Consider the following 23134-nt stretch of genomic DNA (forward strand, 5'->3'; position numbering starts at 1 on the left):
ATGAATTTCTACCGTTGAAATCTCTCTCTAGGTTCTTCTCGCTATGTCTCCTTATCTCTTTTCTCCACAACCCCTAGTTTTCCTTTGATCCTTAATCTTTTCTCAGTTTTGTTTTATTGTAACCCTTTTTCTCTAATTATCTTTTCTATTTATAAGCTCTAATTTAAGTTTATTACCAATCTTTTTAGATTACTATGTGTATTATAAGTTTGTTACTAATCTTTTGAGATTATTATTTGTACCTCTAAAATTTGTTACTATGTAACTACATCACCTAGCTATTCACATCTCCTTCTACTTAAATCATTAAAACACTACTCAGCTTACTAACTACACATCTTTTCTACCCAATTTTCTAATCCACCTCCGTTCACACTCTACTTTCTTTTTCTCTCTAAGAACTCTATTTTATTCCTAAACATTATTTTCTCTCACTCTTTAACCGACTAACCAACTCATCTACTTTCTTTTTACCTATTCTTCCAATAAATACGAATATTTCAATTAATACTACCTACAACCAATACTAATAATAACATTAAGGAGAAAACTTAGGTACAATTCCTTAGGTGCTTTTCGTATGGTTCTTAACTAATAATTAAATACCATAATAATATTTACATAATAATATTTTGAGAAATATTAAAAAATATATGGTAAAATAATATTTTAAGATTTTGAATATTTGTTAAAATTGGTACCATAATAATATTTACATAATAATATTTTGAATCTTTAAAGTTCAAAAATATTTACATAAGAATATTTGTTGAATATTTGTTAAAATTGGTACCATAATGTTATGGTACCAACATTGTACCATAACATTTTAAAGTGCGGACATAATAATATTTTGAGAAAAATACCATAAATAGTATTATTTTTGAATCTTTAACCAACTTTAAAGTTACTGGTTAACATTTTTTATTTAATATTTGTTAAAATTAATGATTGACCTGATTTGCAAATATAAAATAACATAAAAAACCATATTTAAGTTTTTCAATTAATATTATATGGGTAATTTTCTTGTACATGATATGATATGAGAAAAAAACCCCATAAAATTCAACTCAATTGACAACGTTAAAATTGTTAAGTTAAACGTCTTCATTTGATTTGAATCCAAAGAGACAAAGACTGTACGACATAATTGTGTGTAAGTTTTAGTAGTGTTTATCACATTATCTACCTCCTAAAAATACATTGAGAGAAAAATGATAACTTCATGAAATATTAATTAAATACGTCAAAAAATATTAATTAAATATATGAATATTAAATTAAAGATAAAAAACGAATCTTGCACCCCAAGTCTATTTATAATTTGTGCAATTTTGTCTTTTTGTGTAAATAATTTCATTTCAGTTAATTTTCGGCGTGATCGTTGAAAATTATAATTAATAAATTAATTAATTTGGCGGCTTATTTATGCACACCCAACGATGAACCCTAACTAACAAACAATTCAAACAAAACTTGAAACTCCTTCACAATCCACAATTTCAACTCTCTCTCCGATTTTCTTCAAATTCACAATCTCAGTCACTCTCTAGATTCGTTTTCTTCAACTCATAGCACAATGGTTTACTGCGATCATTGCGTCAAAAACGTTCGCGCTGAGCTACACGAAGAATGTTACTTGTAACTATCACTCTTTCACACTAATTCAACCAACAATTCACCTTTTTATTTCAATTTCTACATTCTGTTACTGTTATTACCTGTTATGCTTGTTCAATTTCGAATGTGTTGTGAAACTGAAAATTTCTTATCTGTATTCATTTTTTTCTTTCTTTCTTTCTTTTTTTTTTACTTTTCAGGGTTTGTACTTCTTGTGGGAAAGTGTTGGAAGATCAGATTTTAACTGAGGAGCCCACTTTTACTAAAAACTCCGCCGGACAGGTAACTTAAGTTTTTAGGGTATGGGCTTTTTTTGTTTTTGTTTAGGGTAGAGGAATTTGAGGTTAAAAATCAAATTGATGATGTAGTGTTATGGGAAGGAGATATAAGTTGCTAGTGTAAAGGGATAATGGGGATTTTAATTGCTTGCGGTTTAAGTTTAATTTGCGGGTATGGTTAGAGCGAAAGGAAAAGTAGTTGTAGAGAAGACTGAAGATGCATTGTTAGTGTAAAATAGTTTTATACTGACTGACATCCATTGAACATCTTTTAGTCTGTCAAATCACATAATATTTTGAAAGAGTTTAATTTATATACATCGTCAGTGTACAAAAGTTTTAATTGATGTGACAACGTATTATTGGATGCATGTATAACATTTTCATACACTGACGGTGTATATAAATTAAACTCATTTTGAAATAAGTTGTATCACATGGCAGATTGGTGGTTTCTTAATGGATGACAGTGTATAACTTTTACACTGTCGATGCATTAGATTAAAGAGTTTTCACCCTGTCAATCAATCACAACTGTCAGATTATTAGAAACGTTTGAATTTTATCATAATCATCTCCAATGTCTCATGGACATAATAGTTTTAGTGATTGATGTGCTGACAGTGTAAACTATTTTACACCGGCAGTTTGTGAAAATTAAACTCTTTCTTTTTAAGTAGAGGAGGGATTATATTATTTTTTCTTCGTTTATTTAGGAGGAGGGGAAAGCGCTAGGACATATATTCCTGGGTAGGGATTCAAAAGCTTGTTCCTTTGGATTGCGAAGCTAGATAGTCACCACTACGCTGCACATGCAGGGGATCCAAATCTAGGTTGATGTGCTTCTGCACAGGTGATGCCAGGTCTTTTAAATAGGGGAATGTGTTTATCTTGTAGAACATGACGCTGTCGCGTGCTTAAGGAAAATAGGGATATCCAAGTTCCTCAAAGTTCATAGTAGAGTTTCTTTGAAATGCAACATAACAAATCTCGTCGCACTTTACTATATCAAAAGAGAATGTTATAACTTTATTATTAGGTCTGGTGTTTTCAACTGAGGTTTCCGGGTTATTGGTGACCCATGGGAAAGACAAGTTTGATTGTGTTTTCTATGAGCATTTTTGTCCGTTGCTTTTTTTTCCACCCTACCTTCCAGTTTTTGTTATGTATTTTATTACGGTTTTCCTTATTTGTGTTTAATAGAGCAAAATATCGGGAAATTTGGTAAAAGCAGTTGAGGAGTTAGATGCTTCACGTAAAAGGACTTTATATAGAGGTATATATTTGTTAAACCTCATTACTGATTCCAAATACAGGATGTAATTGATGTGATGGCTTCCAAAATGTTGTGTTGTTTAATATCAATTGATTTTCTTATTTGGCATGATATAACTTACGTGAGAGTCATTGAACTTGTTACTATGTTAGTGTTGAATATGTCAAGTTTTGCTACTTTTCTTCTGGCCATTCCTCAAAAATTTCAAAGCTGTCGTCCAATAATAAGTTTAGTGTTTAATATCCATATTAAGATTAGTCAAGTAAGGTATACTCCAATAGTGCTCTTAGTAGCCAATGCAATAAAAAGGAAGTTTGGATAGTTGTCCTTTTATACCTTATCTTTAAATAGTTACCACGGATAATTTCATACATGCGACTATTTATATTCACATGTGCCAGTTTTCTTTGGCTTACAGCTTCTAAGGAAATGGAATATTTAAGTCTCAGCCTTGGAGTAAGTGAGGGAGATGTGGTCCGCCAAGCTAGGGCCTTCTATGAAGTATGTTAATATTTTCAATTTCATCCATGTCCTTGCTTTCTATGTAATATCAAATCAAATGGTTTTCTCTTTATTTAACTAATCCTTTAGTTTTCTATTGAAGATAGCACTTGCAAAAAATTTCACCCGAGGACGTAAATCAGAGCAAGTACGGGCTGCGTGTCTTTATCTTGCATTCCGGTATGGAATCTTTTATGCATCGGTTTTGCATCAAGCTGTATCTGCAATAACCTTCGTACATTTATCATCTTATAGTTCCAGTGGCAATAAATTACTACAGTCTACATGATGTGAAAATTTTGAAGATCCCTTTTTGTAATCTGATCAAATAGACAGATAATAATCTTGATAGAAATTTCAAACCTATTTTATCACTTGCTTACTTCAAATATTAAACTTGCATCTCATTTTCTTAGTTTAATATACCTGATAGGCTGCCTGCAGGTGCAAAGTTGTATATTTGTTTGGACATAAGTCATATGTTTGTGTTGTGTATATTTCATATTTTATTTTTCTAGATTCAATAGACAATATTTTAGATTAGGGTGCATGTAGTCAAGGTAGAAGTTGAAATTCGAAGCTAGATAGTTATGTTCAAGTTCATTCAAAATGAATACTTGAGCTTCAAATTCCAATCTATGGATGAATTCTGTACTGATGTAGGAAAAGTGTCAGAGGTTGCTTAGTAGAACTACAAGTTGAGAAATTAAAGGAAAGTGAGAGAAATTATTATGAGAGAGACCGAGAGAAATAAGAACTCTCTGTGCTATAGACGAGTTTCTACTTTCCAGCACACACATGTCAGTTATATTATGTTAAGACTATATAACAGAATGTGCTGAGGAAGCAAACTAAGGCCCATTTTATAGGTTAAGACCATATTCAGATTGTATACTATTAAAGGCCATATGATTAAGGCTCTGCCACCTTCAAGGTTTGAGGACCTTGGCTCCAAGCACTGCGCGTTATTCATCACACCCAGCGCTTTGTGGGAGAAAATTCAATTATTAGGCTTCCTACTGTTCAGTATACTACCATAGACCCTACCACAGTAGATAAATACTCTTGTAACTGTTTTTATACTCTGTCACTAGCTGCAACTAACAAACGGACAGCTGTCAGTTGGCTAGAACCTTCTGGAGCTACATAGTTCAATCGATAAATGATTGATCACCGTCGTGTAACTAACTGAAATCAATTGAGAAAGATTTACATTATTCAGTCTAAGATTCTCACTGAATCATCAAAGTAGAAATTCTAATATATACGGAGGATAACACTGATCTGTTCAATATTTTGATTTTTTAGTAATTTCTATTGGATAGCGCTGTATAAATAGTGTTTGAATTTTGAAATTCAACATTAATATTTTATTTTTCGTGCTCAAATTATGTTTCTTCTTGCAGGCAAAATAAAAAGCCATACTTTCTTATTGAGTTTTCAAACAATTTAAGGATAAATGTGTGAGTAAGCTTTCTCATTTCTTATTGGTTTACTTATATGACAATGTTTTTCTGCTGTGTTTCTGAATCTTGTTTGTATGGCTTTGTTGTGCAGTTATGAGCTTGGAGGAGTTTATTTGCAGCTTTGTGAAGTGTTAAGGCTTGACAATCATCCAATTGTTAAAAAGCCTATCGATCCTTCTCTTTATCTTCATAAATATACTAGTAGTAAGTATCCAGCTTTAGTTCAGTTTGTTTAATTGGATAAGTGAAATTTTGGTGCATAGGATGGATAGTCTGGTTGCCTTGCAGGACAGGTTATATACAGTAGACCAGTGCAATTTTTTTCACACTTCAGAAAATAGACAGACATTTTTATCATCTTGTTTATTTGAAAATGTTCCTAAGTTACTTTTAGTCGAGACAATTATTTTATATTTTAAATTAAGTGTTCATTTGATAAAAGTGGAAATATATAACGACAATTTAACTTGTATGATCCAGTATGGAAAAATATTCATCTAGTTTTATTTATATGAGAATTTTATAATAGGTTTTATCATTTTTCATTTCAATTTTCTATCGCATTGTTTTTTTTGTGTTGAGAAAGGAGTCATTATTATTTATTGGATTGACTTACATGTAGATTTGCTTGGCCATAGAAATGGGGTTGTCTCTGCAACTGCACTGAACATTATTGCGCAAATGAACCGTGACTGGTTGCAGGTGACTGTTTTTTTATCTGATATTTTTACTCAGTTTTTGATTTTTTTTTACGATGCAAAACATTAGTTTTGAAAGCAAAATGTGATTTATTTTTCCTCATTTAGACATTGCATTGCTAACTAACGTTTGAAAACAGACAGGGAGGAAACCTGGTGGATTATTTGCTGCTGCATTATACACCTCTGCTAATGCACATGGTCATAAAGTCTCCAAGCGAGATATTGTAAGTTACATCTTTTCTTTCTTTCTTTCTTTCTATGATTATAGTCTTTTCTAAAATCGTACAACTTTAACTCAAACAAAATAAAAATGTTTGTGAAATTATAAAATCTAATCAATATAAAATTAGACTAATCAACTTTATGTTCATTGTGCTAAAGTATTTTTTTATTTTTTATTTTCCTAAATTTTATTTCAAAAATTGACCTCTCCAAGGTTCGAACTTGTGACCATAAGTTCTCCTTGTGTTTAGCAAACCACCACAATAGCAACCGCTTTTTGTTTTTTAATGCAATTATATAAATATATAAAGGTTACATTTTTGTAATAACTAACAAATATTTTTCTTTACCGATTATAATATATGAGATTTATCTTTAATTTATATGAACCAAATTTTTTGACAGTTTTATATAAACCAATTTTCTTCTTTTATTTACAATGTTATTAATATTAAAATTCAACTTTTCCCTTAAAAAATGTCATATCTTACTTTTCTAAGACAAGGTAAAAAATAAATTTAGCATCATTTTTAATTTTAAGGTATCAAGGTTGTCATAATTTTTTCTAGAATTTTTTAAACTTGGATCGGATTATCAATCATGTGATTTAGTTCAACCAATGACCCACCAATTCAATGCTTTCACCAGATTAATTTATCAGTTTGGGTTTTTAAAATAGATTGGTTTTTTGAAATAGGTGGAACCTTTTATTATTATCCAGCCAAATTTCCAAAACAGCCATCATCAAAGTTTAAAGACTGGCATTTTGAGGGTATTATCGGGATTTCTCGGTAATTAAAAATAAACCAAGTTTAAACATTAGTCATTAGGGCTTAATACTTCTCGTTTCTTCTCGCGCGCTCTCTCACTCTGTCCCTCACCGCCTTTCATCTCAAACTTCCGCCGCAATTCCATCTCCAGTGATCCTGGTTCGTTTTCCGGCGGTATCTTTGTTTTCTCCTTCTCTCACGTTACATTAATCTGATGCTCTGTTTTTCGTTCTGATCACTATCCTGTACATTGGGAAGTCAATCTCTTCTCCCCCTTCTTTCTCTTTTCTTCTCTAGTTATGAGTGTTTTTGTTTTTCAATTGCTGAATTTATTTTCACTTTTTTAAGCCTAGCTTTTGTTTTATTTTTTAATTTCCACTATTTCATGCTCTGTTTTTTCTGTTCCAGTTTTTTTATATGGGTGTCTTTTGTTGATTTTCTAACTTGCAATGCAGCTAAGACTCTTCCATATATGCGAGCAAACGATGAATAAGCGATTGATAGAATATGAGATGACAGACTCTTCTAACTTGACAGTATGTGTCTGACTTATATACAGTTTTGCATTCTTCAGTTTTCAAATTTTTCATCAATTTGTTACGGTTGCAGGTTGAGGAGTTGAATGCAATGGCAAAAGAGAATGAAAAAAATCCGGTTGTAATGCCAAACAGTAAATTCAATGGATCTACTTCAACCCCTCTAGTGTGTGAGCACAAAGAAATGGAAGTGCCCCATTTTGCACTTGGACTATGTGAAACTTGTTACAAGGATGTTAGTAGTTTCTTTCTTGCCTAGGTTTTTGCATGTTTTGAACCAATTCTGATTTTTAATGTTTATTATTGATCTGATTGATACATTTACAGTTTGATAAGGTCTCGGGAGGATTTGGTGGTGGTTTGGACCCTCCTGCATTCCAGCGAGCTGAACAAGAGAGAGTCAAGAAAACAAATTCTAAGGAAAATGCAGATGTAAGTATACCTTGATTGGGAATTCGGGTAGTTTTTCATTTCATTTTTAAGTATCCATGATATGTCTCTTTTAAATTGATATAAATAAATAAAAGAGTGTGAATAGTCACTAGCGCTTTTTTTTTTAGAAAGAGGATAAATATTTTATCTAATTCTATAGTTGTAAATTGGTATTATCAGAAAAGTCGGATAAACAAAATAAGATGAGAAGCTTTTAAAAATTTGTGATCAAGTAGAAGCTTTTTCTTTCTTAATATACTTATCCTATGTGAAACCATCTTTTCTCAATCCAATGAATATATGGGCATCCAACTACTTAATGGCAACTCCATTTTCTCTTTCCATACAACATACAATGGCCTTAAACTAACATGCTATTCAAATATATTTTCCGTCCTGCTTCTTTTGGTTAGGTGGTGAAGGCATCAAATAGCGCATGCAAGGGACAGAAAGAAGATTTTCCTGCCTCTGTTCTAGAAAGTAATGCCGCTTGCTCTTATTTCTCTCTCTAGGGATCTAGATTTCCTTAGTTTTCAGCTATTAATTCTCAATTTTCTCAAAAATGATTTCAGGGGATGACACTAGTACGGAAGCTCAAGATGAATCAGGAAATTTCTCTGATATTGATGACCAAGAGGTGATTAATAAGTGTAATGTTTTACTGTTATTGGTTTATCTAAATACACCTCTGCTTTTAGAACTGCAAATGACTGTTGCATTGTTTAGTCAAAACTATTTTTGGTTTTTGAACATGATCTGTTTGATTGTGTTGGGTAATTTGACCCGCAAGAGATGGAGGCACCACATCTCCATCCAGGAAATTTCTCTGATATTGATGACCAAGAGGTGATTAATAAGTGTAATGTTTTACTGTTATTGGTTTATCTAAATACACCTCTGCTTTTAGAACTGCAAATGACTGTTGCATTGTTTAGTCAAAACTATTTTTGGTTTTTGAACATGATCTGTTTGATTGTGTTGGGTAATTTGACCCGCAAGAGATGGAGGCACCACATCTCCATCCAAAACCTTAATGCATTAGCTCTATGGGTCACCTCTCTTTTATATCCAACATTTAACCCATTCATAGTCGATGTGGGACTTAACCACTCGCACTTGAACCTAACAATCTCCCTCACAAGTGTGAGCTCCCACATCCAGTACTTGCACTGCGGTATTACCAACGGAACACACATCCTGACTACTCCACCAGGAAGACTTTCAATACAAGGATCCACTCCCGCTCCCTCACCAAGCCGAGCAGGCTCCGATATCAATTTTTGGGGAGTCCGGGGAGTGTTGGGAGAAATAACGGGCCAACATTCCAAGACCACAAGAGAGGGAGACGCCACATCTCCACCCAAAATCATAATTTGAACCTAATAATCATAATTCTTACCATAATCAAGACTCCCTCTCAAGCTGCCACCATATACACCATATGTATCCAATTTGTTTTATATATAATCAGTCTGAGGTCCGATTTGGTGGAGATATCGGCCAATCACTTAGTAGAGCAAACCGAAGAGGTAATCTTAATCAGGAAGTCCTTATAAACATAAACTTATAAAGATATCGTGGTCTGTAATTATTGTCTTCTTCTTTTTCTAGTTCTGTCTTCCATCTCACTTGACCAAGTTCTTTTTTGCACACCCCTATCAGTACGGGTGCTTTACTGTTTTACATGTACACAAGCCTCAGAGACAAACACAGACCAGCTTTTGCTCTTTTAAAAATCTATAAAATTAATCTCTAAATTATTGAGTATCAAAATCACTTTTTTAATAATTTGTAATAAATGGGTCTTTAATTATGCTCATTTTGTTTGGTTGATAATCACAAATGATTATTGTTTCTCCTGGTCAAAGTTATTTCTCTGTTTATTGCTAGGCCCTTGAAAATTTGCATCTTGATGTTGCTTTGTATTACACACACAAACACATGTTTGTGTCTGCGGCTCTGCGCTATTATACTATCAGATCATTGTCATGCATAAACACACTGATTATTCTTGCTGCCAAAATGCTGCTTAGGTTGATGCGTTCCTTTTCAATGAGGAAGAGAAGTCGTACAGGAAGATAATATGGGAAAATCAGAACCGCGAGTATCTTGAGGTACAGACAATTTTATTTAATATTTGTTGTTTTAATAGGGCCAGATAAAGTAGTCTGTTAGTTATTCCACTTTCTCTCATAATTGTTACTTGTTAGTATTTCGTTGGAGTTCATGTGCACTGGATCTCACTTGACTTTATATTTTCTTTCAGGAGCAAGCAGCCAAGGAAGCAGCTGCAGCAGCTCAAAAGAAAATTTATGAAGCAAATTTGGAAAATTGTCCTGTAGAATCAAGAGAGCTTTATGAATCCACCACAGCTTCTGTGGCAAAAACAAGAAAGGTACTTTTTGAACAATTTTTAGTGAGATCATCAGTTCTGATATAAAATTTTCTGTGAAATCTGGTGTTAGATTTGTAGCTCTGATTACATTAATCATGTTAAAAACGGTTGGGAGGGTAGAACCCAGCTTGTGTACCGCACAGGTTCCATGACAGAGATTAGTCACTCATAAACGGCGGTTGAAACTTCGTACCAATAACATGATAACCGGAAAGATAATCTATGCTTTCTCAGCACATCATTTAATTAGCATATGATTTTCCAATTTATAAAACTGTTGTCTACTCTACTAGATTTTGACCTATCTGTGACCAATTTAATTAAAATATGGAATACTTGAACTGAAGAATGTGATATTCCTACGCTACTCTTAGTCTTACACTGATACCAATTTATCCGGTTCCATGTTATAAATTTATGACTAGCCCTATGACGTCGCTTACACTTCAACAACTTGGTGGTAGACTATATAAAATATTTGGATACTGTGTTAGAGTATCTTAAGAATTTTTTAAGAAAGATCTAAAGATTAATGAGTGAGATCGAAATATGGTTTATGATAGAACATTATGGCAATTTGATCCATGTAGCCGGTCCCACTTAGTGGGATAAGGCTTGGTTGTTGTTGTATATCTTAGTTTATCGCATAGGATTAGTTGTTTTTTTTTTTTTTTTAAATATATATATCTTAGGTTAGATCATCTTTCAACATTAGCTTCCATAATTCTTAGTTTGTATAGTGTTGGTTCATAATCTTCTGTTTCAAATAATTATCAATCATATTGTACCATAATCATATTCAAAGTCTTTATTCTTTCTCTTCTCCCTCTCTTAAAAGACTAAAAGCCATAACTTCATGTGGTACCATCCTAAATAATGAAACTTCATAAAAAATCCAGAACTCTATTTTCTAGATGTTCTTCCTTTCCGTGTTCCTTAGTCGTGTTCTCTACCATTTACGACCATCATCCTCCAGTTCTGTTTGCTGCGTCCGTAGTATCTGCTTTTTCTAAAGTTGCCTTTCAGCTGCCCTGTGCTGCCAATTTGTTCTCTTATTTTGCTTCGTCATATGTTGGTACGGCACTAATTTCAGAAACCATGTAGCTCAGTTCCATGCTGCAACTCAAACAGCTTCTTCCAAGGCTAATTGGAAGTTTGCAACATCTTAATTCCAGGCTGGTTTGCTACCTGTCATCCCAAGCTCAATCTCAATGTCCATGTTTTTTAATGATGAATTGAATAATCATAGAAAATAGAAAAGTGAGATGAAACAAGGAAGTGTCAAAACTAAGGAGTGTATTAACAAAACAACTTATGTGTTTCTTTTGTTTAAGCTAAGTAGTCAAGAAAGGACTTTATTGCTATATATACATATAATTGTTTTTCTATACATAGAACTTGTTTATATTCTTGTTTATTCCCCAGTGACATGTTTGGCAAATGAACTGAATTTGAATTCTGATCAAATTAATACTCATTTTTCATCTATATTAGTTTCAAATGTGACATTATTCTTGGATGTATAGGCCAACTGGAATGCTTCTGTAGTACGATCCGATAGTTATGCTTAGTTATAGTTTTTCTACATAGTATGATTAATGTCGCACAAATTGCTGCAAGACTTCAAGCATATAATCTTTTGGTTTGTTAAATATACACTATTGTAGGAAAAGCAGAGACGAGCTCAACAAGCAAAAAAATCAGGGCCTGCTCAATCTGCTGTAGAGGCTGCTTGCCAAATGGTGAAAAGAAAGGTATTTTTTCAATAGTAGACTATATATGCATTTTCTTAGATGTTTTATTTACTAAACTTATTACTATAAAGCTTCTAGGCTTCTAGTCTTTTTAGGCATTTGCAAATTAGCGGATGCTCACACACATAAGATCTTCTGAAATTGTTTATATATTACTAATTTACAAACAATATTTGCTTACTTCTATCATTTGCAGGGGCTCAGTAACAAAGTCAATATGGATAACTTTGCAAAATTATTTGAAGACAAACCAGTAATTTGCTCTTGAACTCTCTTTTCCTTTTAACATGAGTATATTTGTATACACTTGAGTTTTGCCAATGAAACAAATATTCATATGATATAGCTGAAACATAAATTCTGTTCCATCGATTCTGTCATTTGAAAGTTATCAACATTTAAAAGTTGAAGCTTAAAACCCGTTCCATCTAATGACATTGCTTTTGTTTTTTACTATACATGTTTAAAATAATTTTTTTCAACATATACATTATCAACAGTTAATTGTTTTGGAAATTGTTTTCTTATGATTAATCTATATTACAGGCAGATGAACGTAATCCCAAGAAAGTAAGATTTGATCTAGCCTCTGATAATCACGATGATGAGCTGGGATCAGCGGATTATTTCGAGGATGGTGACAATGATTGGTATAATAATGAAAATATGGATGAATCATATTTCCCTGAAGAAGATGGTTATAATTATGATGAGGGTTATTACTGATTAGTTGGTTGATGCTGTTTCTATTGCAATCCATATTCAACATGGCTGCCGGCAGGGGAACTGGAGATTGTTGAAGTCTTTGGATGTTTAGTTGTCATCTATTTTGAGATGGCATGAATAGGTGGGTTTTTCCACGCCATTTTTAATCATAGGTAACATACATGAACCTATAACAGGAAATTGTTAGGTATTATTTAGGATTCATCTTGGTAGCTGTTATCTGGTAGGGGTACTCCATTTGACATAAAATGTTTAAGATATTGCGTTACATACCAAAAAATATTCATCGAAATACAAAAATGGTACATTTAATCATGTCAATAGCTAAATTAGATATATATGATAGCTACAAAATCTCACAGTTGACACTGAAAGTCTTTCCTATCATTTTAGATAGGTTTTTTTTCTTACTAAATTTTAGCAAGGTTTTAAAATGCAGATCAGCTATTGATCTGGTTGGGGTATTGGTAAGTGTTTGAAACAGCGAGTCTGGTTAAATTTAATTACACTCGTGTAAAATATGGATAGTGTTATACTGCTCAATAAATTTTTATCAGACATATATTTTTACAAATTAATCATCTGACTGAAAGTTTATATCATATAGATTGTCCTTTAAATTTTTATTTCAATTTGAAATGATTTGATGTTATTGATACGCAAGATTAACACTGTTCGATAATAGTACTTAAGAGGTTAATCTTGACGTGTTTCAATAACATATTAATTGATTTCAGATTGTTTTAATAAATTTATAGATAAAATCTACATGCTATAAGCTTTCAACCAGTGATCAATTTTCAAACATATATATTTGGTAAAAAAAATAATTGAGGGGTATAACACTATTAATTTTTAAGTTGGTAGGTTTATCCGTCTTATATTTATATTGTCGGATGTACAACATAATAATGGCGTAGCTTGGCGGTGGTGTAGTGCTCATGTTTTATCCAAATGACTTGGGTTCGATCCGTGCTTCTAGAGATTTTTTATTTTTATTTTGGCCATTATAATTAGGCTAAAATGCATTTTTGCCCCTTATGTTTGGCTGCGTATCAATTTTGGCTCCCTATTAAAAAAAAAAATCACTTTCCAATCCCCTAACTTCATCCCCTTTTGCAATTTATAGGCCCCCCTCTGATTTTGACCAAATCAAAGGCTATTATTGAATTAAATTTAAATAAAAAATAATGATAGGAATAGGATTAAATCAGGGGTCAAGATTAAAACACTGAATATGAGTGTTATTGTGTCCCTCAGCTAATAAACCCCATTCCTTCTCTTCTCTTTGTTCTCATCATCTTCAAAAATCTTGAAAATACCCAATAAAATTAGTGTCCTCATTACAAATTTAAAATGCATAAACAGAAAAGGTAAAACTCATGAAAAAGGAGGAAAATAAGTATATGGTCGTGGATCACTTTCTCGGCCCGGGAGTGTAGAACTCTGGTGCCGTGGTTGTCAGAAAAGTTGGTCCGATTGTGAAATAATAGTTGGCCTTGGATCTGAATTTTCTTTAATTTTCTTGAATGGTATTAAATTTTGTTGTGTGAATTTGTGTTTTTTTTTAGGATGGTACAGTTGAAAGAAGAGGCTATGATGAGAGATCTTCGTCGACGACGGAGAAATTTGTGTCGAGATTCGATGGATTGCAGTTCATAGAAACGCTGATAACTGCTCATAGATGAAAGTGGGGTTCATAATTTTTCTTCTTCCTCATATGTTTCTTCGTCTTGTTGAACTTCTTCTGTGGTTTTGAGAAGAATATTTCACTTGTTGGAGATATATTTCTTTTTGTTTTCTTTTAAGAGAAAATCTGTGTGATGATACGAAATTATTATCTGGTGCTTTTCTTTTTTGTAATCCTTAATGGGCAATGAAAAATAAAAGTATAAGATTTTGGATGGTTTAAAAAAAATGGTGAGAGTTGTTGGTGTTGTTTTTCTTCTAGAAAAAAAGAAAGAAGATGAAGTAGTGATGAGTGAGGAGGGAAATTATTTTTAATTTCTTTTTTTTGTTTTTTTTTTTAATTTTAAATTACACAATGGCCTTTGACCTGGCCAAAATCAGAGGGGCCTATGAATTGCAAAAGCGGGTAAAATTAGGGGGTTGGAAAGTGATTTTTTTTAATAGGGGATTAAAATTGCTACGGAGCCAAACGTAGGGGTCAAAAGTATATTTTAGCCTTAATATAAAGTTACTATCATGGATGTATTTTAACATGCTCTGTTAAGTTATGTCAAAATAAAATAAAATAAATCTCTTAAGATTTTATTAAAAAGAAAACTCTTAAATTAACGACATGTTTTCAATTGATATCTTTTTAGTGGATGATATATCTCTAAACGTTCTTTAAATATTGAAATCGGTTTGGACTCTAATGAAGCATGCTAGTTCTACTAACTCGTTTAAACTTATTCCATAAAAAAAGTTGTCGATCCAGTGTGATAGACGGAGAAACGTTAATTTTTTTGTCAAATAGTCTATTGATTAGTTCAATGGAGCTAAAATTACCTGACGAATACAAATTGATTACGTGTCATGTAGGGACTGAAGTTCTATTTTCGGATTTCATACTTCTCACACTTAGATCATATAGCTACTAGACTATTTGATGGAAGAAGAAAACAATAGTGATAAATTATGGAAAGTAAAATATATTTGGATCCCTTAACCATTTGGTCTAAGGTTTGATTCTTGTCGATGTGAATGAAGAAGCATTTGTTGGGAGATGTCAAACCCTTAAATAGATCTTAGTTATATTGAAGGGATTAGTCACCGCAGTTACATTTGATTTTAAAGCTGTTCATAAGAGTGGTAGGAGGGGTAGGGGTTATTAGATTTTGTTTCCTTTCAAACTTTTGGTTCTTGAAGAGAGGGAGAATGTTGATGTTAGCAGTAGCATATGTCATGACCTTCTTGTTAGTTCTAGTTATGCACTTTGTTGATGAATTTGTCTCTTCCCTTAGTGTTATGTCCAGATTAAATAATGTTTTAGTTGCTGCTTTGTGGTCTTCTACTAGACCTCGACCTATCAGTAACAACCAATTGAATTAAAATTTGGTATACTTGAAGAATGTGATAGAATCTCAGAAAATCATATCATGTAGGAAGTTATGCTCTCTGGTACAACAAGTGTTCCTAGTCTTAACACTAATACCAATTGGCCCTGTCCCATTTTATAAACTTATGACCAGAGCTTTAGTGTTGCTTACACTTATATAATGTGGAAGTTAGACTATATAAAAAATGAGCAGATTTGTATAAAACTATGAGTGATTTTATTGAAAGATTGATAAAGGATAAAAGATAATAGGAGAGAATTCTCTCCACGAAAGGTTTATCCTTCACAATAGAGAATTACTTTATTCAAAAAGACTCCTATGCATGCCAAATGAAATTTTTATGACCAAATGGCTCTATTGTTCCATGCCACAACTCCAACGGTTTCGTCAAAGGCTATAACAGGAAGTTCGCAACATCTTATTCCAGGCTGGTCCCTTAACTATTATCGAAAGCTCAAAACATCTATATGTTTTTTCATGTAGTAGCAGAACACATAATGTGTATTTCTTTTGTTTAAGCCAAGGAATCAAGAAATGTCATAATTGGTATATATACACATATGCGTTTGTCTATATTGTTTACTACTTATTCATATTCAAATCAAATTAATACTCATTTTTCATTTATATTTGTTTCAAATGGGACAGCATTTATTTATGTGCAGGCCAAGTGAAATGCTTAGTAGTGCGGATCCAACTGTTATGCATAGTTTTATTGTCTACATAGTATGATTAATGTTGCATAAAGTACTGCTAGACTTCAACATATAATTTTTTGGTTTGGTAAATACACTATTGTAGGAAATGAAGGAGAGACAAGCTCAGATCTACGAGACGGGACGACACTAGAGACGAGACCAAACAAGACATAAAGTACTACTAGACTTCAACATATAATTTTTTGGTTTGTTAATATGTTCTCAAACTTTCACCTCTAAGTTAGAAATGATTTGCATTTTGTTGGAATTACATTCCATATTTTATGTATTGCTTCTACTTATGCGGAAGTCATGCGCTTCTAAGGCATGTTTTCAACTTCCATTTAATTCCTTCATCGACTGTCCAAACATGACTATATCATTTCCAAAATGTATACAACTTGGCTATAACTCTTGGGTGTTTTTTTTCTCAAGTACATCCAAAACTAAAGTAAAAAAGTAAGGGTTTAGGATTGACCGATGGTGCAATCTTACAGTTACGAGAAAATTGTTAGTTTCCCCACCATACATCCTTGCACTCTAGTCGTAGCCCCCCATACATATCATTGATACCTGAGATATAAGCAATTCTAACCCATTTTATTTATTGAGCTTTCCACAAAATCTTTCTAGCCACTTTATCGTATGCATTTTCCAAATCAATGAAAATTAAGTGCAAGTCTTTTTTATCCATCTGGTATCACTCCATCACACGTCCTAGTAAGTTCATTTGCTTTCATGGTCAACCTACCAGACATACAACTGAATTGGTTGTGAATAACTCGAGTCATTTTTTGTAGTCTCATTTCAATCGATCTTCCCCATAACTTCATAGTATGACTCATAAGTTTAATTTCCTTATATTTTGCGCAATTTTGTAAATCCCCTTTTAGTTCTTATAGATTAGAATTAAAGTGTTTCTCCTTCACTAGTCGTTTGATTTGAGACCTATATCACCAAGATTTTTTTTTTCACTTCAATAATTATGTTGTCTGACCCAACTAATTTGCGATCACCCATCATTTTCAACGTTTTTTTTACCTCTTCACGAATCCGACATAGAAGGTATACTTTTGATCATCGTCTCTAATGTTTAGCTTGTTAGAGTCCAAAAAAGATTTGCTTAATTTACCAGATTACCGTTATACTCAACAATTTTTGTTAGTTACATATTTTGAAAAAGAAAGTCGTCATTGGGTTAAAATTTATATCACACACATTATCTTTGTTAATTCGAATACACGAATATTTACGTCGTTTAATAATAATCTTAATTTGTTTCAATAAAAGTAAAAAGGGTTTTAGATTTAGTCGAAAATTTAGGGAGATCATGTACAAGATTTAAACTTTCAAATTCAATGGTTAATTGTTAATATTTATATTGTCGTCCTTATAGCATATAAATAATGAAACAGGCTACGGAGTTTTGCTTTTGATCTCTACAGGGTTATGTAGTTCGACGCTATCTTGGCGCATATTTGATGAAGTTACATTTTTTCTTTTTGAATCAGCAAAAGTTTTTCAAAGCATAGCCCGTGCAAGACGCACAACGATAATCACAATTAATTTGGTTAATTTAATTGGTTTAATATTTATATTGTCATCCTTATAACATAAATAAGGAAACATGCAGCCTACAGGCGTTTTGCGCTTGATCTCTGCAAGGGTGTGTGGTTCGACGCTATCTTGGCGCATATTTGACTTTTGCGGACGGAGTGTTTCATTTAGAGGGGGTTATTTTTGAGTTGAGTAGTGGCGATAGGAGGTTATGGATATCGTTTATTCAGTGGTCGATTGCGTGTAGGAGTTTGTTTTTAGATAACCATGCTTATTTTGGTGGGTGTTGTGCGCATGGGTATCTTTTTTTGGTGTTTGTTCTACAGATGTTCCGCATATATATGGCGCCTTTCGTTTGTATCGTATCACCGGTCTTTATTCGTCTTGAACATGAATCTGATTTTTAATAATATTTGCTGATTAAAAAAAAAAAAACACTCCACGAGCCTATTTCGTAAATCAACCTCCCATATTGTAATACAAATGAAGCTCTGTCGTAACTTATTGTGCAAGTAATCACATAGGATTATTGTTACTAACTACTTAGCAAGGCAACTTACTGTCCAAGCAATCAAGTTCTAACTAATCTATCTATTATCATCTTCGTGATGCAATACACCCTAAATCTATTTGCTGCATCGTTACATTATTTTTTGTATTTTATTCGTTTTAAATAACATTTTTTTATATAAATTATCTGCGGCGCCCTAGCATTTTAATTTAATTTAAGTTACATTAATTTATTTGAATGTTAGGCATTATTTTATAAGCGCTTTGTTCCTCATCAATGATAGAGAGAATAAACTTGAGGCGGTTAGCAAAGGTTTTGGTTACAATCTTCATGAATAGGATCACATTACAAAGACTAATGGTTGATAGTACTTTGATGATGTTATGTTCTTGCATTTAGGGATTGGGACAAGACAATAAAGGTTTTCAGAAACAATGGATAAAGTCATAATAAAATTAAAAGGAAGATTAGATTCTAGAATTGAAACTCAAACTTGTAATTTCAATTTAGAATCAATTTTTGACACAAAATCATTTATATCATACATGTAAAAATAAATTTTATCTATCTAGAGTCAATTTAGATTTCTCGAAAAGATACAATAGTATGAACCATCAAAATAAGTTGTCACAAAGTTGGTTAACATGGCGAGGAGTTACAGATACCCAATCCCTCCTTAACAAATGATCGAATCACCCACCAAAAATTGATAAGCAAACAAATTCCTTACTGACTCTCCTTCAAGCACTCTACAACCTTCCATCTTTAAGACTACCCTTTGAATTAAGAAACACAAAATAGAGTAGTATCTTGAAAAAGAATGAATGAAATAAAATAAGTGGGAAGAAGGATTGAAGAAATATAATTTATTTATAGGGTTATGATTAAGGATGATTTCGGGACTTGGAATTAGGGTTCCGTAAAATAAATTAGGGGAACTTTCTGTGTATCTTGTCTTGGAGTACAAAATACATAAAATTTTAGCCCATTTTCATCGTGAAATGGCGGGAATTTTTTATTCTGAGGTGAAACTTCAAAAGTACCCGTCATCAAAGTTTATACACTATGGCATTTTGAGGGTATTTTTGGAAATCTATCGTAATTAAAATAAACAAATAGTACTACACTAGAACGTTCATTAGTCATTAGGGTTTTTGATATGAAAAAAAATTAATCATAGTCATTAGGGTTTCATCTCGCTTTCTGATTTCTCAATCTCCGGAGTTTCGCGAAGACGTTTGCCGGCGGTTCTGTGGTATCCTTTCTTTCCCTTCTTTTTCCTTTGTTTCACTGTCCAGTCAAAATCCCTCATTCACACAATCATCGCGTCGGTGATCATTGGGTCAATGAAGATTTTAAGTAGATTTTTTTTTTACTTTTTTTTATGGTAGGTGTGCACTAACAGCCATTCCTGGCTCGGCTGCTATACGAGAACAATTAGTTGAGCTGGATTTAAGGGAATCATTATTTGTAAGTTCCATGTGTAAAAGTTGTCTAATCAAATCAAAAGGTCGAACACCTCTTGTTCTAAACTAAAATTCCAACCTTGAAATCTGCACAGTTTGATCTCGATCCAACCAACATTTACTTGGTAAATGCAGAATTTTGTGGTGGCAGTTTTTTATTTTTTATTTTTTTGTGGTGGCTCGTTTGCCTGCTATTTTTTGAGACCTTAGGTTTTTCTTTCCATAAATTTATTATTATGATTTATATATTGTGATTATGATTATGTTTCCTTTCAAGCTTTCGAATTTTAAAGATAAAGAATGATCATGTTAGCAGTAAGATATAGCATTAACCTTCACAGTAGTTTAGTTATACACTTTATGAATTTGGTTCTTCATTCAGTGTTATATCCAGATTTTGTAATGTTCTAGTTCTTGTTATGAGGTGTTTTTTTATATTTGGATTACCAAAGCTCTATACACTTTTGGGATCTTATATTTAGAGTATGTTTTTGGTTACAGGTTGAAGAGTTGAATACAATGGCAAAAGAGCATGAAAAAAACAGTGAATTCAAAGCATCTACTTCAAAAAATCTACCGTGTCAGTGTGAGCACAAAGATAGCAAAGTGTCCTATTGTGTTCTTGGACTATGTGAAACATGCTTTAAACATGTTAGTAGTTTCTTTCTTGTCTAGATGTTAGTAGCTTATTTTGCATATTTCATTTTGCAAACACAATTTTCAAATATCTTTTTCTCCACTTCCTTTGGTTAGGTGTTGAAAGCGTCAAACAGTGCATACAAGAGACAGGAAAAAGAATTGCTCGCCGCTGCGCTAGAAAGTATTTCCGCGTGCTCTTATTTTCTCTTTAGGGAATGTAGATTTCCTCTGTTTACAGCTATTAATTCTTACTTTTCTCAAAAGTGCTTTTAGGGGACGATTTTGAGAGTGAATCCTCTAAAGATGATGATAATGATGACTCGCATAGAGATGATGACTCCACTGCAGAAGCTCAAGATGAATCAGAAAGTTTCTCTGATATCGACGACGAAGAGGTGACTAATAAGTGAATGTTTTATCTGTTAGAGCTGCAAATGACTGTTACATTATTTTAGCAAAACTATTTTCAGATTTTTGATAGACGGCAAATAGATACATTTTTTTTTAACATGATATTTTTGTTAGGCTCTTGAAATTTTTCCATCTAGATGCTGCTTTGTATTACACACACAAGCACATATTTGTGTCCGCGCTATTTTACTATCATTTCATGGTCATGCATAAGACATTGATTATTCTCGCTGTGAAAATGCTGCATAGGTTGATGGCTACCTTTTAAATGAGGAAGAGAGGCATTACAGACAGAAAACATGGGAAAATCAGTACCAAGAGTATTATGAGGTACAAACAATTTTATTCCCACTTTCTATCATGATTGACAAATGTATTGAACTTATTCATGTTCTTGTGTCTTTCCCTGCAAGGCAGTAACATGTTTGGCAAATGAACTGAATTCATATTCTGCTCAAATTAATAATCATTTTTCATTTATACTAGTTTCAAATGGGACAACATTCTTTAATAATCATTTTTGGTTTATTATTGTAGGAAATGAAGCAAAGACAAGATCAGATGTGAGAGACGAGACGACGCAGGAGATTGTTTCGAGTATCGCTAGAATTATATCTGAATGTTGGATTTCGAATGTAGATAGATACACCTTTTTAAATATAGCTAAGATGCATGTTTGGTGATTGTTTTACTTTTTGTGGACATATTTTCTTGGTGTAAATTATTAGTCAAATGATCACCAATGGAAGTTAAACTCGGTGAAATGTGTTAGACTGTTACAATGTGACAAACTAAAATCCGAATTTTGATTGAAAGATGTGTCCTTCGCATAACAATCTCATCAGGCGCGGTGTGCCGCTTCCTGTCGATGGGATGGGGTGTGTCTTCTGCGACGGGCCGTCTGAGTCTACAGTTCACTTGTTCCTTTCTTGTCCTTCCTTCTTCCCGGTGTGGTATCAGGTGTCTTGATGGATGGCTGGGTTGGGAGTTTGTGATGCCTCTGGGGCTAGCCCAACAGTTTCAGGCTTTTACGGGTTTAGGAGGGGGGAGGAAAGTTAGGTTATGTTTGCTTCTTGTTTGGCATGCTGTTATTTGGACCATTTGGGCGTCCCGAAACGACCTTATCTTTGCTGGTGGCTTACTCCGAGAGGAGCCAGTGGTGGACAGAGTTAAAATCTTAGCTTGAAAGTGGTTCTTGGCTAAGTGCCCTGCTAGTCCCTGTTCTCTCTATGAGTGGGAGGTGCAACCCGTCCTGTGTTTGAGTCGGTAGGGTTTTATGGTGGTGGGTTTTCCTGGGGCTGCTTGCGGGGCTAGGCGGGGTCATATCCCCCCCTTCCTTCCCGGTGTGGCTTTTCAGGCTTTTCTTGTTGTTCTTTATGTTTGCAGGTGTTTACTGGGCTTGCTGCGGCGGTTGGCTCTTGGCTTTTTGGTGCTCTTTTTTGTCTCTGTGTTTTTGCTTCTTTAGGTGTTTTTTTTTTGTGTGCCTTTGGCCCCGCTTGTGGGGTTTGATGTGTTCCTCTTTGCGGTGGTTTGGTGGAGTGTCGCTTGTTGACTCTTCGCGTGTATTTTGTTCTAACCTTTGTTTTTATCTATATATATATATATATATTGCCATTAAATTAAAAAAAATGGTGTAATAGTGTCTCAAATAGGATTGTTGCCAATAGAGAATCCATCGAAAAAATTTATATCACTCCACAACGGGGGTGCCTATTTAGCTCGATGCTAAATAAATGAAGCATCCACAATTGTGGATAGTCTTGCTTAATTTTTTTTTTGAGAGAACTTAAATTATTAATTTTCAAAATAGTTAAATACCATTAAAATATGAATCACCTCATTATAACAATATTATCTAAAACAATAATTTATAAAGGGAATGAGAGATTTTATGTTAGATTTTTCATTATTGCAATTATATCTTTAAATAAATTTTTTCCTATTGTTGATTTTTATTGAAAAAGATATAAGTTTAAACGTCACAAATATTTCGACATAATTTTCATCAAAATTTAATGAGAATTGAATTTCATGAAAAAAATCATGTAAATTTTACATGTTTTAGTGCAATAAAAAAAACGGATAAAATGTTCGTCTGTCACTCCTA

General features: G+C 33.0%; 1 protein-coding gene across 5 annotated transcripts; it reads left to right on the top strand.

Moving 5' to 3' along the window:
* Nucleotides 1-1439: 1439 nt before the first annotated feature.
* On the top strand, nucleotides 1440-16688 carry LOC11436961 (transcription factor IIIB 90 kDa subunit). Of its 5 annotated transcripts, none has more exons than XR_005643133.1 (20): nucleotides 1441-1644; nucleotides 1824-1905; nucleotides 3105-3177; nucleotides 3596-3678; nucleotides 3782-3858; nucleotides 5085-5141; nucleotides 5236-5348; nucleotides 5767-5846; nucleotides 5983-6069; nucleotides 7293-7373; nucleotides 7447-7608; nucleotides 7701-7805; nucleotides 8219-8285; nucleotides 8378-8442; nucleotides 9839-9919; nucleotides 10072-10200; nucleotides 11868-11954; nucleotides 12151-12207; nucleotides 12501-12801; nucleotides 16547-16688. XR_005643133.1 is itself a non-coding variant. In XM_039828083.1 (19 exons), exons 1-19 carry the CDS (start codon nucleotides 1583-1585, stop codon nucleotides 12678-12680), a joined length of 1695 nt encoding a protein of 564 aa, XP_039684017.1. In that variant the 5' UTR covers nucleotides 1440-1582; the 3' UTR covers nucleotides 12681-12995. The 5 variants fall into 5 exon arrangements, 2 of the variants coding, with proteins under 2 accessions (XP_039684017.1, XP_024625179.1); XR_003006531.2 differs by lacking the exon at nucleotides 16547-16688 and adding an exon at nucleotides 14252-14386; XR_003006532.2 differs by lacking the exon at nucleotides 16547-16688 and adding an exon at nucleotides 14252-14379 and having other exon boundaries at nucleotides 12501-12832.
* The last annotated feature ends 6446 nt before the right edge of the window (nucleotides 16689-23134 follow it).

Source organism: Medicago truncatula, chromosome 7 (genome assembly GCF_003473485.1).
Source record: "Medicago truncatula cultivar Jemalong A17 chromosome 7, MtrunA17r5.0-ANR, whole genome shotgun sequence".
Classification (NCBI taxonomy): domain Eukaryota; kingdom Viridiplantae; phylum Streptophyta; class Magnoliopsida; order Fabales; family Fabaceae; genus Medicago; species Medicago truncatula.

What these genes read in the sequence shown, in the direction of transcription:
- LOC11436961 (XM_024769411.2), top strand. Translation starts at nt 1,583, where the DNA reads ATGGTTTACTGCGATCATTGCGTCAAAAACGTTCGCGCTGAGCTACAC. An exon ending in GTGAAACTTGTTACAAGGAT is followed by an intron (nt 7,609 to 7,700) that starts GTTAGTAGTTTC and finishes ATACATTTACAG; the next exon opens with TTTGATAAGGTCTCGGGAGG. An exon ending in CTGATATTGATGACCAAGAG is followed by an intron (nt 8,443 to 9,838) that starts GTGATTAATAAG and finishes AATGCTGCTTAG; the next exon opens with GTTGATGCGTTCCTTTTCAA.